Genomic DNA, 16,163 nt, shown 5'->3' with positions numbered 1-16,163 from the left:
CCTCCAGCTAGATCAGGCCATGATGCAAACACAAACCCCAGGCAGTGCAGCTCTGGACGGTGAGTGGAAGCACGCAGAGTCACAGCTCTGGGTAAAACACTCTGGCTGAATGAGCTAACCACTCACTAGGGGAAAACTCCCCCAGCTAGTGCTGGTTAAAGCCCCAAAACCTGACTCCCTGTTTGACCACTGACTAATGCCACACACATCTCCGAACAGTTTCAATACCAAACTGTTTGATGATCTTCTGATTACCAATCAGTATTTACCAAGGGACATTGAGGAGTTAACCCTTGGACACTTGATTTTCACAGTAAAACTTGTGAGCCATCCTTCTGAGAGCCTCAGGAACTAGGCACAAACCCAGCTCACTACTTGGAGAGCAAGGCCAAGGGAAGGGGAGGGTAGCTGGATGTCAGTGAAGTGCTTCCACCACGAACAGCAAAATGGATTTAATGTGGAACACGATGCTGAAGGCACCCGTCAACAGCTCACCTCTGTAGGAATTCCGCCTCTGATGGATGTTGCTGTCCATGGAATTATCCACTGGGGTGATGTCCTGGGAGTTGCGAGGGATCGGGGTGTCTGTCATGATCGGATTGGGATCCGGAGACTTATCGATGGGTTTCAGCTCCAGTCTTTCGTGATGGATCCAAAGGTCAGGAGGTTTGACATCTTTGGAGTTCCCTTTGTACTTGTGGGAGCCATTCACTGATTTGCAGGCAGCTCGTTTCCTTGGGAAAGAAAATAGATGAGGTGGTCTTAGGTTCACAGATTGCATTGGGATGGAAGGGACCCTCAAAGGTCATCTTGTCCAACCCCCCTGTGCTCAGCAGGGGCACCTCCAGCTAGAGTAGAAAGAAGGAAGACAGAAATGTCAGTTCTGGAGGTCAGAAGGTACTGAGCAAGGCAGTCCTTGCCAGACTGTGTTTGTTCTGTTTTCCATCTGCACTCTCCACAGCTTTGACTCACAAACTGCCTGCCCATTAGTGTCGAGCCACCTCCCAAGGGCCAGAAGCCTTTCTTGGAAGATGGGAACAATCCCCTCTTCTTTTGTAGCTCCCACACTGAGAAGTCAGTTGCCTCCAGAACTCACAGTCAGCACTACCCCTCATAGAATTACAGAATTGTCAGGGTTGGAAGGGACCTCAAGGAGCAGCCAGTTCCAACCCCCTGCCATGGGCAGGGACACCTCACACCACAGCAGGTTGCTCACAGCCACATCCAGCCTGGCTGCAAAAACCTCCAGGGATGAGGCTTCCACCACCTCCCTGGGCAACCTGTGCCAGGCTCTCACCAACCTCATGAGGAAGAACTTCTTCCTAACATCCAATCTGAATCTCCCCACTTCTAGTTTTGCTCCATTCCCCCCAGTCCCTGACACAGGACTTGCCTTCCTTTCCCTTGCTGACAAAGGCAAACCTGCACTGAGATTCCCTTCAGCTCTGGTACCCAGGTGGGCAAGAGCTCCCTGCTGGGCAGCAAGCTTTGAGTTTGACCTGAGAACACATCTGACATTTCAAAGCACATTCTGCAGCTCTGATGCCATGCAATTTGCCTCCAGTGCCACCACACACTGCAGAGCTGTGCTCTAAACTCTCAGCTTTCTGTAACCAAAAGGACATTTCCAAATCCTTATGATTGTTAAGAGAACATTCTAAAGGTGAATGTGCCCTTAGTCCAGGGCTCACAGCCACCCTCTAACAACAGCTGTGCAAATCTCTCTCTCTCCAGATTCATGACTCCAAAGATTCATGACAGGGCAGAAGCCTCATCCCTGGAGGCCTTTAAGACCAGGCTGGATGTGGCTGTGAGCAACCTGTTCTAGTGTGAGGTGTCCCTGCCCATGGCAGGTTGGAACTGGCTGCTCCTTGAGGTCCCTTCCAACCCTGACAATTCTGTGATTCATTTTGCCTCTGCTCAGCTCAGATACATCTGACCCTTGTGCTTTTTCAGCACTGTTGGTCAGCAGCAAACTGAGGGTGAGCCAGACACTGCCTATGAGGGAATGCTGGGAAAGCAAAATGTAGAGTTCCAGCACTGCCCCTCCACACACACTCCTGGATCTGGCAAAGATGGATGAACGTGTGCCTCCAGGGCAGCCCAGCTCCTAGAAATGGCTGGGATAGGACTAACCAGGCTTCTGTAAGCCCCAGTGAATAAAAGCCTCCCTGTAGGTGAGCAGCAGCCAGCCCTGCTGCCAGCACCCTGCTCTGACCCCTGCAGCTGAGCCAGTGAAACAGAGCAGAAGGTGTTTCACTGCTTGTGGGCTGCTCTGTGTAAGAGAGGTGACATTTAGAAACTGGGAAAACAAAGGCAAGATGTCAAGGGTTATTTCTGCTCTCTGAAAAGAAAAGACATCTCTTGGGTACAGGCTGATGAGTTTTGCCCTTTCCTGAAGACATCCCCCAGCTGCTAGACCATCACTCATAGATCCTCACTCTCCTCTCCTGAAAGGCTTGTGGTTTTGCAGGATGATTCAGCAAGTGGTGGTTATCCTGGAAGCTTGGCTTTTAATCACTTTCTTAAGACTCTGGTTTGCATCACAGAGTCTTTTCAAACTGAAAGAAACCCCAAAACTTTCAGCTCTGTTCAGTTCTTTCCCCCAAACCCATGCAGAAACCACCTTCAGGAGTCTAAACATGGAAGCACTGCTGTTATAGTCTTAATACAGATGCTCAAGAGGAGGGAAGAATTCAGACACACACTTTTATTTTCCATCTTGGAGCACTTTTTTAAGCAGCCCAGCACCAGATTCAGATTCCACTCCAGTAATCTCTCTACAGATTGGATATTATCATGCACAGCTTGGCAACATACTCCACACAGTGAAATACACACTAAGAACAGAAGTGAGGATCTGCCTGAGCTGCTGAGCTCTCAGAGCTCTAAATATGTAGTGGCTTGAGTCTGGAAGCAATATTTTAAACAATAATTGCTCCTCAGAGAGGGGCAAGTGCAGGTACACATGAAAGCCCTGCCCCAGTTTGCCTGTAGGCTCTTGATGGTTTGTTAACTCTGATTAGGGAAACCAGGAGGTTATCATCACAGCTTAGCTGTGCTGATGCATCCTACCTGCTGAACACCAGAACTCAAACTGCAGTACTCATCTGGTGTCAGAACTCAATTGCTACAGCCCACAAGCCTTAAAAGTAATCAATTCTACAGCACCATAAAGAAAAGATGAAAGAATAGAGCTGAGAAAGGGAGGAGAGGGCAAAGTGCCTCCCTGACACCTTACTTTTTCTGGTGAGAAGTTGTCCGGCGAGTACAGAAGACGGCGACTATCACCACGATCACAATGGTGATCACTCCAACAGACACTATGATCACAAGGAGCATGTTGCTGTCCAGGGGAGAGGTAGGACTTCCATGGGGACTGTTACTGCCTGGAAGAGTTTGAGATGGGAGAGAGGGCTGTTAGTTAGTACACAGAAAAAAATCCCTGTCCAAAGCAAGCGGCACCAGCAGCCACTCCTAGAATTGAACAGATGAGCAGAAGGAGAGAGCTGGTTTGGCTGCTAGGATTTCATCTGAAGCTCTTGCTTATTTTTTTTTTGTCATTTACCAACTGTGTTTCTGTGAAGCTGTGAAATCTCTAAGGATGCTTTGTAGAGCCATTTCCATATGGCCTAACAGTCCATCCAGATTTAGGCTCGCCCTACTCAAATAGTTATCCCCCAAAAATCAATAGTTGAGAGTCTAAAGAGAATTCAGATGGGACTTTGCTAAAACTGCAGCACTGCAGGCATCCCCCCTTGGGCCAAATAATCCCACCAGCTGCTATCAAGTCTTGTGCAGTGGTCACTGCCTTCTGAAAGAGCCATTTTTTATGTAACACTAATGAGGGTTACCTTAGGGCAAGGAATCTGCAATGCACAGTGCTAATAAGGAGATGGACTTAAGATGATTTTTCTTTTCCCCTCCTAATACATTCTCACTGAATTAATTTCACACTTGTGCAGTGCAGCAGCCATTCAAAACTGAATGGGGAAGAAGATCTGCTTGTCATGACTGAAATGGAAACGCAGGCAATGATATTCTCACACAGCAGGCAAGAGCTCTGTGACAGAAGTATGCTACCAGTGCTTGAGGGGAAGCAACTCGCATCCTAAAGAGAAAACCTTGCTGGTAGAGATTCATAGATTCATAGAATGGGTTGGGTTGGAAGGGATCTTCAAGATCATCCAGTTCCAACCCCCCTGCCATGGGCAGGGACACCTCCCACCAGCCCAAGTTGCTCAAGGCCTCATCCAATTTGGCCCTGAATGCCTCCAGGGAGGGAGCATCCACAGCCTCCCTGGGAAACCTGTTCCTCTATCTCCCCACCCTCACTGTCAAGAATTTCTTCCTAATCTCCAGACAGTATTTTCAGGAGGAGATAGCATCACTCAGTGACCCACCAAAAGACACTGCACTGAAATGGAAACTCCACTTACAGAATCATAGAATCAGTCAGGGTTGGAAGGGACCACAAGGATCATCCAGTTCCAACCCCCCTGCCATGGGCAGGGACACCTCACACTGGATCAGGCTGGACAGAACCTCATCCAGCCTGGCCTTAAACACCTCCAGGGATGGGGCCTCAACCACCTCCCTGGGCAACCCATTCCAGGCTCTCACCACTCTCATGGGGAAGAACAACTTCCTCACCTCCAGTCTGAATCTCCCCACTTCCAGCTTTATTCCATCCCCCCCCCCAGTCCTATCACTCCCTGACACCCTCAAAAGTCCCTCCCCAGCTTTCTTGTAGCCCCCTTCAGATCCTGGAAGGCCACAAGAAGGTCTCCTGGGAGCCTTCTCTTCTCCAGACTGAACAACCCCAACTCTCTCAGTCTGTCCTCATAGCAGAGGTGCTCCAGCCCTCTGCTCATTCTCTGGACACCTTCCAGCATGTCCGGATCCCTCTTGTACTTACCACCAAGAGGTGGTTTGTAGTCTGCTCCTATGTCCGTTGCTCGGTTCCCCTTCCCTGCGGATCCCGAGGCTGAAAAGGTGGCAGGTGGAATTTTAGACACATGCAGACACACAGACACATGAACAGCATTCCTCTGACCAGTTCTGTTTGTTTCCTCCTTCTCCCTTCCTCCCTCCAACCATTTGGCTTTGACCAGCAGCTGTGTTTCACCGAGAAGTAAACCACTCCTTCAGCAGAGCTGCTTAATAATTAGCTTCCTGCCTTACTGGTTTTCTGCATGAGCTTAGGAGCCTCTACTGGTATTGATCTGTACAAATATAAACGTGATTTGCAGCAGTGCACAGCTACACACTGAGGCACATGGCTTTGCCATCCTTGGACAGGCAGTTAATCACCTTGAAGCAGTAATGATACAGATGTCTTCTCCTCATACCTCGTTCCAGTGGAAGACTGGAAATAAGTGGAGGATCAAAAGCACAGCACAAATACTATTAAGTCCCTGCCTGTCCATAAAAACTTGGCTTTCAACTTCTCTTTCTTTCTCTCTTGGTTTCATCTTCCCCACAAGTGACAAAAAGAAACTACAGAAAGGTTTCTGGTGAAACCTGGGAGGAAAAAAAAAATCATTTCAAAGCTTGAGGTTTGATAGGCTGATGATGGAAGCAAACTGATCTGTGTCTTAATTCTTGCAGCCAGCCATTACTGCAACAAATTACACAGCTCCTCCTGAACCTCAGCAACTGCTTGTGGACTCCAAGGTGCTAAATGCAGGAGCTGACCTCCAGCTGACATGCTGTCACTGAGTGGTAGGGGTTGGCAGAGACCTCTACAGATCGTCCAGTCCAACTCCCATGCCAAAGCAGCATCACCTATGGCAGGTCACACAGGAATGCATCCAGATAGGGCTGGAATCTGTCCAGAGAAGGAGACTCCAACACCTCTCTGGGCAGCCTGCTCCAGGGCTCCAGCACCCTCACACCAAAGAAGTTTCTCCTCATTTTCAGATGGAACCTTCTGCAACTTTCACTTCCATTGCTCTTTGTCCTGTCCCTAGGCACCACTGAAGGAGTCTGGCCCCAGTCTCTTGCCCCCCACCCTTTAGCTCTTGCTGAGCATTGCTCAGATCCCCTCTGGGGCTGCTCTTCTCCAGGCTCAGCAGCCCCAGGGCTCTCAGCCTTTGCTCCTCACAGAGCTGCTCCAGGCCCCTCAGCAGCTTTGTAGCCTCCATTGAACTCTCTCCAGTAGTTCCTTGTCTCTCTTGAATTGGGGAGCTCAGAACTGGGCACAATCCTCTAGATGTGGCTTCAGTAGGGCAGAGTAGAGGGGAAAGAGAACCTCCCCTGACCTGTTGGCTACACTCTTCTTAATGCACCTTAGACCTCTGTTGGCCTTCTTGGCCAGGAGGACACATTGCTGGTGCTGCTTTCCAGCAGGTCAGCCCCTCAGGGTTGTTCCTCCCCAGGTGCAGGACCCTACACACTTGGCCTTGTTGAATTTCATGAGGTTCCCCTCACCTAGCTCTCCAGGCTGGCCAGGTCTGAGTGGCAGCACAGCCTGAGGGGGTTTCAGCCAGTTTGGTGCCAAAGCTGTAACTTAGTCACTGTGAGGATGATCACACAGCACTGATCGCACCCTGAGAAGGGGGGCAAGGAGGAATGTCACACAGGGAGCACTTAGACATAGTCTAAAATAGTGGGGAAGGCATCTTGCAGGACAAATCTATAAAGAAAAAGACATCTTGCACCTGCCAGACTAGAAAGGACACTGCAATGAGGGCAAGCAAATTCTGTTTCTGAAGTGTTGGATGAATAATTTGGCAGCAGCAATGAAATAATTGAATCCCATTTTATCCAGCTGATATTCAGGGGATCACCACGTGTGAGACCAGATAACTTGCACCAAAGAGAGGAGTGAAAAGCAGCCAAGATGAATTCTCTGACTCACTGAACCTGGCACTGCAGATAGGTTTGGGGCAAGCAGAGAAGCTGTGGCAGAAGGGGCTGGAATAAAAAACACAAGGGATGATATTTTCAAAGGCCAAACAGGCACCCTGCAGGCTTTTAGTGCAGCACCTGGAGCCCTAACACAGGCAAAGTGATGGAAAAGGAGATGGAGGGGGGGGGGCTGGGGGTGCCATATTTCTGCCCATTTTCTTATTGAAAACAGCAATTTTCAAACAAACTAAATATCAGCCTTAGGAACTGGGTTGGTAGCAGTAACTCTGCAGCCACACTATCTTTAGACCTCCAGGAAACATCTCCTGAGTCCTCTACAAGGCTTGCTTAAAAATAGCCTAATACAAAAAGTTAACCTGGCACATATTAACAAGATTAACAACTCATTAACTGATAAGGGATAGGAGTTCTAATTGCACAATTGTTATTCATGAGGGAGCCTTCTAATGAGTTCTGCAAAGACTTTCCCTTGGCCAAGAGTAATTCAATAAGAAAATGAAAATAATTGCTGCTGAAGTTAGGAGCTAATAGTGGAGCAGATAATCAAAGGCACCTGCACAGAGCAAGGTGTGGCACACCTGGGTGCAGCAGGCTGAGCTGATGTGGTTTATCATGGAGCCTGCACTCAAACACCAGGTTTGATATCCCCCTGCATGAATAGAATCACAGAATGGCTTGGATTGAAAGGGACCTTCAAGATCATCCAGTTCCCCCTGCCATGGGCAGGGACACCTCCCACCAGCCCAGCTTGCTCAAGGCCTCATCCAACTTGGCCTTCAACACCTCCAGGGTGCAGGCATCCACAACCTCCCTGGGCAACCCGTTCCAGTGTCTCACCACCCTCACTGGAAATAATTTCTTCCTAATCTCCAGCCTCAGTCTCCCCTCTTCCAGCTCAAAGGCATTGGTCCTCCTTCTGTCAGTCCCAGCCCTTGTAAAAGTCCCTCGCCAGCTCTCCTGTAGCCCCCTTCAGGTACTGGAAGGCTGCTCTAAGATCTCCCTGGAGCCTTCTCTTCCCCAGGCTGAGAAAAAGTCCTATTCTGTTCAGATGATAAAACCACAGGAAGGCAGTGACACAGGGAAGGCAGCACAGACCTGGCCCAAAGGCTGCAGCCACCCTTGGGAGTGTCTTCCTGCACATGACCCAGTGTGGAGCACAGCAGCTCAGGGAGGTCTGGATACTGTCACTGACTGCTTGCTGTCAGCTTCTGCTCATTTCCACAAAGGTGCTGCAAGATAGAGCCCAGTTCTGAAAATAAGACACACTTGAATTGCCTACCAAATACCCCAAAGGGTGGTGGGGAATGAAGTTAAATCCAGTTGGTAGCCAGTCACAGGTGGTGTTCCTCAGAGCTCAGTGCTGGGGCCAGTTCTCTTTAACATCTTGATCTTGGCTGGAACACCTCCTATATGAGACAGGCTGGGAGAGTTGGGGCTGTTCAGCCTGGAGAAGAGAAGGCTCCAGGGAGACCTTAGAGCAGCCTTCCAGTACCTGACAGGAGCTCCAGGAGAGCTGGGAGGGAGTTTTTCAAGGACTTGGAGGATGAAAGGGAATGGCTTTGAGCTGGAAGAAGGGAGATTGAGACTGGAAATTCTTTCCAGTGAGGGTGAGGAGACAGTGGAACAGGTTGCCCAGGGAGGTTGTGGATGTCCCCTGCCTGGAGGTGTTTGGGGCCAGGTTGGATGAGGCCTTGAACATCCTGATCCAGTGGGAGGTGTCCCTGCCCATGGCAGGGGGGTTGGAACTGGATGATCTTCAAGGTCCCTTCCAACCCAACCCATTCTTTGGTTCTGTGATTTCCTTGTATAAGAAGGAAAGTTTAATGGAACATTGACTTGAAATTGTTGTTGCTGGTTTTAGTTTGTCAGTCTCCACACTGTCCATCAGGTATCTGCAGCCAGACAACCTACAGCCCTTGTGTTACTTCAGGGTAGTGTTACTAGCAGTGGACATCTCAATCTTTGCTTTTGTGCTAGGCCAGCAAAACAGCAGCCTGACAGCAATAACTTCTGCCAGTACAAGCTCCCTGCTACAGAAGAGTGTGGAAGAACAATGAAATGTGCTTAATGCAGAGGAAAATGGCCAAGCAGGGCAGAGAAAAAAAGAATCACTAAGGCCAGAGGGTCAATCCCATTGCAGTTCTGCTCCTTCCCAGTCTCAAGTAACTCAGCCACTGCTTCCTGAAAGACAGAATTCTGATGTGGGTGACACTGTCACAGAGGAGGATCTTCTGTTCTTCTCCTTTTCTATCTTTAAACACACTGCCATGACTTAAAATCTTAAGAGGGATTCTGAAACAAAACTGTTTTGGCCTCCATGTGGGGTTTTCTGATTTATGAACTATAAAACTTGATCAAAACAAATGAAATTCTTACTGTGAGAGTATGTTCACAGGATCACAGGCTCACAAGGTGTTAGGGGTTGGGAGGGACCTCTGGAGATCTTCCAGTCCAACCCCACTGCCACAGCAGGACCACAGAATGTAGTGCAGGTTGCACAGAACACATGCAGGCAGGACTTGAAAGTCTCCAGAGAAGGAGACTCCACAACCTATCTGGGCAGCCTGTTCCAGTGCTCTGTGACCCTTACAGTAAAAAAGTTCTTCCTCACACTGAGGTGGAACTTCTTGTGCTGCAGTTCACATCCACTGCCCCTTGCCCTATCCCAGGGCACAAGAGAGCTGTCCCTGTCCCTTCCTGACACCCAGTCCTCAGATATTTATAGACATTGATCAGATTCCCTCTCAGTCTTCTCTTCCTTTAGGATGACAACAACAGGTGAGAAGGAATCTCATTATCTGCAGAAAGGAGGTTAGAATGGTGTGGAACTGAACCCAGCAACTTTTACACATCCCCTTTTAATACCCCTCATGCTCCTCTGCTTGCAGTTGAGCACTACCCTTGGCATGGTGATCATCTGCTTCCCAGATCAGCAGCTCTGTTCCCCAGGTCTGGGTATGAACTGCTTCCATAGCTGTCTAGTATCAGCATTATTTGGCACACAGAAGGTAAAAGCATATTTAATAAATTACTTCTAAGTAACAAGTTGAAAAGCAAGCTGGAAAGAAAGCTCATTCTCAAGCCCTTCAGGATCTATTTAATTCTCTGCCTAAGCCGCCTGCCAATGTCCTTTTAAACTCATCCCTTTAGACTAATTCTTCTCCTTTTTTATTGGGCTTTTAGGTTATTTGGAAGAAGGCAAAAATAGCCCTGGGACATTCACCTTATAATTCAATGTAGTAAAGGCAAAACTCCCATTTTTCAAGCTAGCATTTGCAAACCTTCAGGCTTTTAGCAGCTAATGCTGTGCTCTTGAGGAGAGTCTGGAGCCTAAATGAGCTGAGAAGCAGAATCTGTCTTGCAAAAAATAAACAAAAAGCTTTCTGGAGCAGGCATACTTTGCTTTATCATGCAAATAATTGTAGAGGTAGAGCTCACAAACCAGCACTTGTGCTAATGAAAGAACCCTTTCATCTTCTTCCTCTGTGCTGAGATCTTGCCTCACTGGTCAGGGGCTGGCTGAAGCATCACTTAATCCAAATTCCCTTTGACAGGATGATTCAGCACTGGCACAGCCCTGCTCCTCCCTTCCCGTGACATCTGACTACACAGAGCACTTTCCAGTCCCACCACCCGAACCACAAGCAGGACTTGCAGCTCCTCCACTACCACAAGCACAAGAGGAACCAGCTCCTTTTACAGTCAGAGCAGCAGAGATTGGTTTTGTCAAGAAATGCAACAACACATGGACAGGTGAAAAACAGGATGTGTGAAGGATGGAACAAGAGAATGTGTGGCTGTTGATTTACCTTGATCATTGGGCATTTTATCTGAGGATTCAGCTAGTGGGACAAGCACAGGGAAGGAAAAAAAAAACAAGAGAAAGATCACAAGGCTTGAAGGAGTGAGAAAGTTTTACATAGCAGAAGTAGCCTAGCTTGAGCTCCCTGCCCACCAAAACTCAGGTGGCAAAAGTACTGCTCAAAAAATCGCAACTTTTTGCTTTTCACCTCTCCTTAAGAGTATTTTTTGCAAGCTATCCTGCATTTGCACTGTTCCCTAATTACCCCCCAAGCAAGCAGCTCTTGATTGAAGAGTCTGTGTCCCACTCTTTCCTATTCTATCATCCAAGGCTCCAGAGCCTGCTGCTTTCTACCTCCTCTTCACCAATAAGCAGGTGGCAAGCAAGACCTAGAATCTTAGAGGAGCTCAAAACTGTTTTTTCTAAGCAGCACATTCAGGCCCTGGCCCCTCAGCACTAACAACCAGATGACAAAGTGCCCACCAGTGGGTTTGAAACAACACAATTAATCCAGCAGCCAAGCAGCACAGGCATAATGTGTTAATTACATGCAAGAGCAACCCAAGAGAAAATGTCATTCCAGTCAAACTCCACTCTCCTCCTGCCTTTGCCAGTCTCAAATATGCATGCTGCTGGCATCCTATAGAGGCTGCATTCAGAAAATGAGGAGGAAGATGCTTAGGTGGCAGCTTACCTTTTGGGGTTCTGAACTGCACCGCCTCAGACATCGGCCCCATGCCCTTGGAGTTGCGAGCCTGGATTTTGAAGTAGTAGGGAGTATCAAGAGTCAGCTCTTGGATCTGATGGGTCAGCCTGTTTCCCACCACAGGTTCAATGACCCAGTCATGTATTTCAGCATTCACATCCGTGCTGTAGTAAATGATGTATCCTATGCAAAGGGAAAAAGCACAACAAATTCATACCTAAAATAAGAGGATCGTTGTAAGCGCTCAAAGACAAAGCTTCTGCTGACTGTTAATGGCATTTGCACAGCTGAATGATTATGGGGTCTCTAGAAGTGTCTCTCAAAGACTAAGAATGCATTCAAATCCTGTCCCTCTTCAATTTAGAACTGCTCAAAAGTATGTTAAGAGGAAGGAAAAAAAAAAAAGCCATGTCAAGTATCAAAGGGATTTTTGAGCGCCGCTCAGTGAATGCAGAGGAATTCCTTATTTCCTTCTCCACACCTGTTCACAGATCAAATAATGTGAAAGAACATCAAGCTGTTATCAACAAAACATCCTCAAAGTATTAATATTTACAGAAAACAATTGCCATTAGAACAACAAAACATTCTCCTGCACAGCTGAAGAGTGTGTGCTCAGTAGTTCATGACGATTTCATTGGTTTTCTGTTTATTAGCAAAGAGAACTGAAGTCTTCCTGCATGCCACAGGGGAGAGACCAAAAAAAGAGGGTATGGGGAGAGTTTATCTTCTGCTATTAAAATATACTGCACTTACAAACCAGTACAAGGTAAAAGCTTGACAGCTTTTTAATGTCAGAGACACAGAACTCCAGCACTACATGAATCTGTGCACCGATACGGGGCTGGGGCACCAGCTGCTGTGTGCACAAATTGTTGCTTCTCTTGTCCCACACAGCACCAGGCTGGGGTGGGGAGGGGTTACAGTAAGGAAGGGAAGATGTTCTCCACAGGCACTTTCACCTCTTTAGAGCAACTTGTTCCCCAGAGCCACTTCCACCTCCTTAGAACAACTTGTTCTCCAGAGCCACTTCTACCTCTTTAGAGCAACTTGTTCTCCAGAGCTACTTCCACCTCTTTAGAGCAACTTGTTCCCCAGAGCCACTTCTACCTCTTTAAAGAAACTTTTCTCCAGAGTCATCTCCACCTGGTGAGGGACTTCCACTTCCACTGGTGAGGGACTTTTCAGGATGTTGGGCACTGATAGGACTGGAGGAAATTGAACAAAACTAGAAGTGGGGAGACTGAGATTGAATGTTAGGAAGAAATTCTTCCCCAGGAGGGTGGTGAGAGACTGGCAGAGGTTGCCCAGGGAGGTGGTGGAAGCCTCATGCCTGGAGGTTTTTGCAGCCAGGCTGGATGTGGCTGTGAGCAACCTGCTGTAGTGTGAGGTGTCCCTGCCCATGGCAGGGGGCTTGGAACTGGATGATGCTTGAGGTCCCTTCCAACCCTGATAATTCTATGATTCCAACTCTTTAAAGTAACCAAAACCCTTGCTGATACCCCCCAGATTCACAGAATTCCCAGTGACCATGACAGATAGCACCGGAGGTGATGCTTGAGACTGGACTGAGAAGGGCAATGTGTGTTTACCTAAACACATACAGTGACAGTTGAAAAGGTAAAAGCACCATTTGCAGTGTAGAGCACAGAGTTAACCTGTGCCTGCACTAATTACTCAGCAACTCTAATGATGCACAAGCATCTGGAAGCCAGCCTAGCAACAGCTCAGCACATCCCATCCCCACCAGAAAAGGGATGAGAGCTGTATGCTTCAGCCCCCCCAGCGTGTGGAATGACATCATCCCAGAGTTTTTGCAGCATTCCTTCCCGCAGGGAATGAGCTGTTAATGAGCAATGAAGGAGCTGCTGCTGTGGCACGGGGCTGTCCCCACACGGGGGCACTCAGCCCATGTGCCTGGCAGGCTGCACCTCACGGCTCAGCCTCCCTGCAGAACCACCTCTTGCAGTTTTCAGCTGCTGCCTGTGCCAAACTGAATAAATCCTAGAGGTTTTCATTGACTGTATATGAACAGGAAGAAGTTCTTCCCCAGGAGGGTGGTGAGACGCTGGAACAGGTTGTACAGGGAGGTGGTGGAAGCCTCATCCCTGGAGGAATTTAAGGCCAGGCTGGATGTGGCTGTGAGCAACCTGCTGTAGTGTGAGGTGTCCCTGGCAATGGCAGGGGGATTGCACTGGCTGATCCTTGAGGTCCCTTCCAACCCTAACAATTCTATGATTGCAAATGGAGAGTTTTCCTTCACAGCATGGACACTGCAAGGAGATGTTTTACCTGGAAAACTGGATGTGTGTGCTGGCTTTGCTAAGCACCTTGTGCAAGTGGCTGCTGCTCTCTTTGTACATCTTCTTCCCTTTGTCATCCATGCAGCTGATGTGGAAGATGACAGGCTTATCTCTTTAGGAGCATAAATAACCAGGGGATATTTGTGCCTGGCATTTCACACCAGGCTGAATGACCCTGACTGACTGCTGACAACCAAACCCTGTAACCTGCAGTTGAGATAAAGGCTTCATAGTTTCTCCAGGAAACATTTTGTTGATAGGAAAAAATCACACAGAATTGGCTTGAGAGCTTCCTTAAAAGTTCATTGTAATTACTAAAGGTGAAGAGTCTCAAGTATTCAGCCTTTTCAGAGGCATCTGATTAGTTGGGAGTCTCCTGTCCAGAATCTGGGCTGCCTGATCAGATGCCAGTTGGTGATAGGTTTCAAAGGTTTGATTCTGCACTGTAGTTAATTCTGAGAACAAAAGCAAAATCACACACTGCAAGCTACATGCCAATAAAACCTGCTCTAAGCTTTAAAACCAGGTGGGAAAAAACCACCACCGAAAAACATTTCAGAAGTGAAGCATTTCAGAAATCCTTTAGAAATGTGAATCCAAACAGATGAGAGAAGGGGAGCAGTAATTATTATTTTCTGTGAAATGATTTATCCCATGTGGAAGTGATGCACTTACAAAGGCAAGTAACAGTTTACTCCTAATGGTTATGTCAGGGGACTAATAAACTGACTTCAAGTGTGCTCTGTGCCACAAAAAGGACACAAAAATGAAAAATGAGCACTGGGATGGATCCTTCTGATGGGCCCAGAGGCATTAGAAATGTATTTCTGGATGCATGCTATTAGAACAGCACAAGCTGATGAAGGCAAAGGTTACTGAGATATTTCAACTCCCAATTATAGCTCTGGTTAGACTCCAATTTCACTCTGCAGTTAGCTTCTATCTTTGTATTATTTTTATTAGATACAGAAGTAAATAATTAACCTGAGCTACTGAAAAGATTGACAAAGGAAACATAGAATCATAGAATTGTCAGGGTTGGAAGGAACCTCAAGGAGCAGCCAGTTCCAGCCCTCCTGCCATGAACAGGGACACCTCACACTAGAGCGGGTTGCCCAAAGCCACCTCCAGCCTGGCTGAAAAAACCTCCAGGGATGAGGCTTCCATCACCTCCCTGGGCAACCTGTGCCAGTGTCTCACCACCCTCATGGGGAAGAATTTCTTCCTAACATCCAATCTGGATCTCCCCACTTCTAGTTTGGCTCCTTTCTCTCCAGTCTTTTCACTCCCTGACACCCTAAAAAGCTTTCTTGTAGCCCCCTTTCAGATACTGGAAGGCCACAAGAAGGTCTCCTTGAAGTCTTCTCTTCTCCAGACTGCACAACCCCAACTCTCTCAGGCTGTCTCCAGAGCAGAGCAGCTCCAGCCCTCTGCTCATCCTCGTGGCCCTTCTCTGGACACCTTCCAGCACCTCCAGATCTTTCCCGTACTAGGGACTCCAGAACTGGACCCAGAGCTCCAGGTGTGGTCTCAGCAGAGTGGAGCAGAGGGGCAGAATCCCCTCCCTGGCCCTGCTGGCCACACTTCTCCTGCTGCAGCCCAGGACACGATTGGCTGCATCACAAAGTGCACACTGGTGGCTCAGGTGGCTCTTGGCTAGCTCTAGGGTAGGAGAAGGAGAGCACAGCAGTTCTGCAGATTAGGTTCTGCTGTTAAGCAGGCAGCTTCTACCTGCCTGCACTGCTCCTGCATGCCCCACCTGTAATTTTGCCGTTGGCTTCGGATGGAGGCTGCCAGTTGACGATTATGGTCCGAGGCTTCCCCTCTTTGCTCACCACTGTCACATCTTTAGGAGGAGAAGTAGGACCTGCAAACAAAGGAAAAGCAGACTGCCATAAACAGCTTGCCAAATTTCATGGACTCATGGAATTGTTTCAGTTGGAACAGACCTCTAAGGTCATCGAGCCCAGCCATCAACCCAACACCATCATGGCCATCAAACCATGGCCCCAAGTGCCATGGCCACACCTTTTGTGAACTCCTCCAGGGATGGGGGCTCCACCACTTCCCTGGGCAGCCTCTTCCAATCCCTGGCCACTCTTGCAGCAAAAAAAACTTTCCTGATCTCTAACCTAACCCTCCCCTGACACAATTTTAGGCCATTTCTTCTCATTCTGCAACCTGATACTAGGGAGAAGATCCCAAGCCCCATCTCACTCCAACCTCCTTTCAGGGAGCTGTAGAGAGCAATGAGGTCTCCCCTCAGCCTCCTCTTCTCCACACTAAACCACCCCAGGTCCCTCAGTCTCTCTTCACCAGCCCTGCTCTCTCTAAACAAGGCTTGCTCACAGGCTATGTAATCAAGTAGCCTCAGAACCTTCATTTTTTGTGTTACGAATGAAAAAAAAAAAAAGAGGCAAATCCAGGAATAAAACCTCTCAATATTTAATATTCCTCTTGTACAGCTCACAGAGCTGGG

General features: G+C 48.2%; 1 protein-coding gene across 1 annotated transcript in view; it reads right to left on the bottom strand.

The window, feature by feature from the left end:
- NEO1 (neogenin 1) overlaps window positions 1-16,163 on the bottom strand; it is a 303,704-nt gene that overhangs the window by 12,512 nt on the left and 275,029 nt on the right. The window contains exons 19-24 of the mRNA XM_054387898.1: window positions 15,444-15,551; window positions 11,370-11,564; window positions 10,683-10,715; window positions 4,919-4,987; window positions 3,242-3,389; window positions 496-734 (exon numbers count right to left, since the gene is read on the bottom strand). Coding sequence (XP_054243873.1) covers window positions 496-734; window positions 3,242-3,389; window positions 4,919-4,987; window positions 10,683-10,715; window positions 11,370-11,564; window positions 15,444-15,551 — 792 coding nt within the window. The remainder of the gene's footprint in view (window positions 1-495; window positions 735-3,241; window positions 3,390-4,918; window positions 4,988-10,682; window positions 10,716-11,369; window positions 11,565-15,443; window positions 15,552-16,163) is intronic.

This window comes from Indicator indicator, chromosome 16 (genome assembly GCF_027791375.1).
Source record: "Indicator indicator isolate 239-I01 chromosome 16, UM_Iind_1.1, whole genome shotgun sequence".
Classification (NCBI taxonomy): Eukaryota; Metazoa; Chordata; class Aves; order Piciformes; family Indicatoridae; genus Indicator; species Indicator indicator.
Note: the sequence above shows the minus strand (reverse complement) of the source record. Positions and strands in the feature narration are given on the sequence as shown.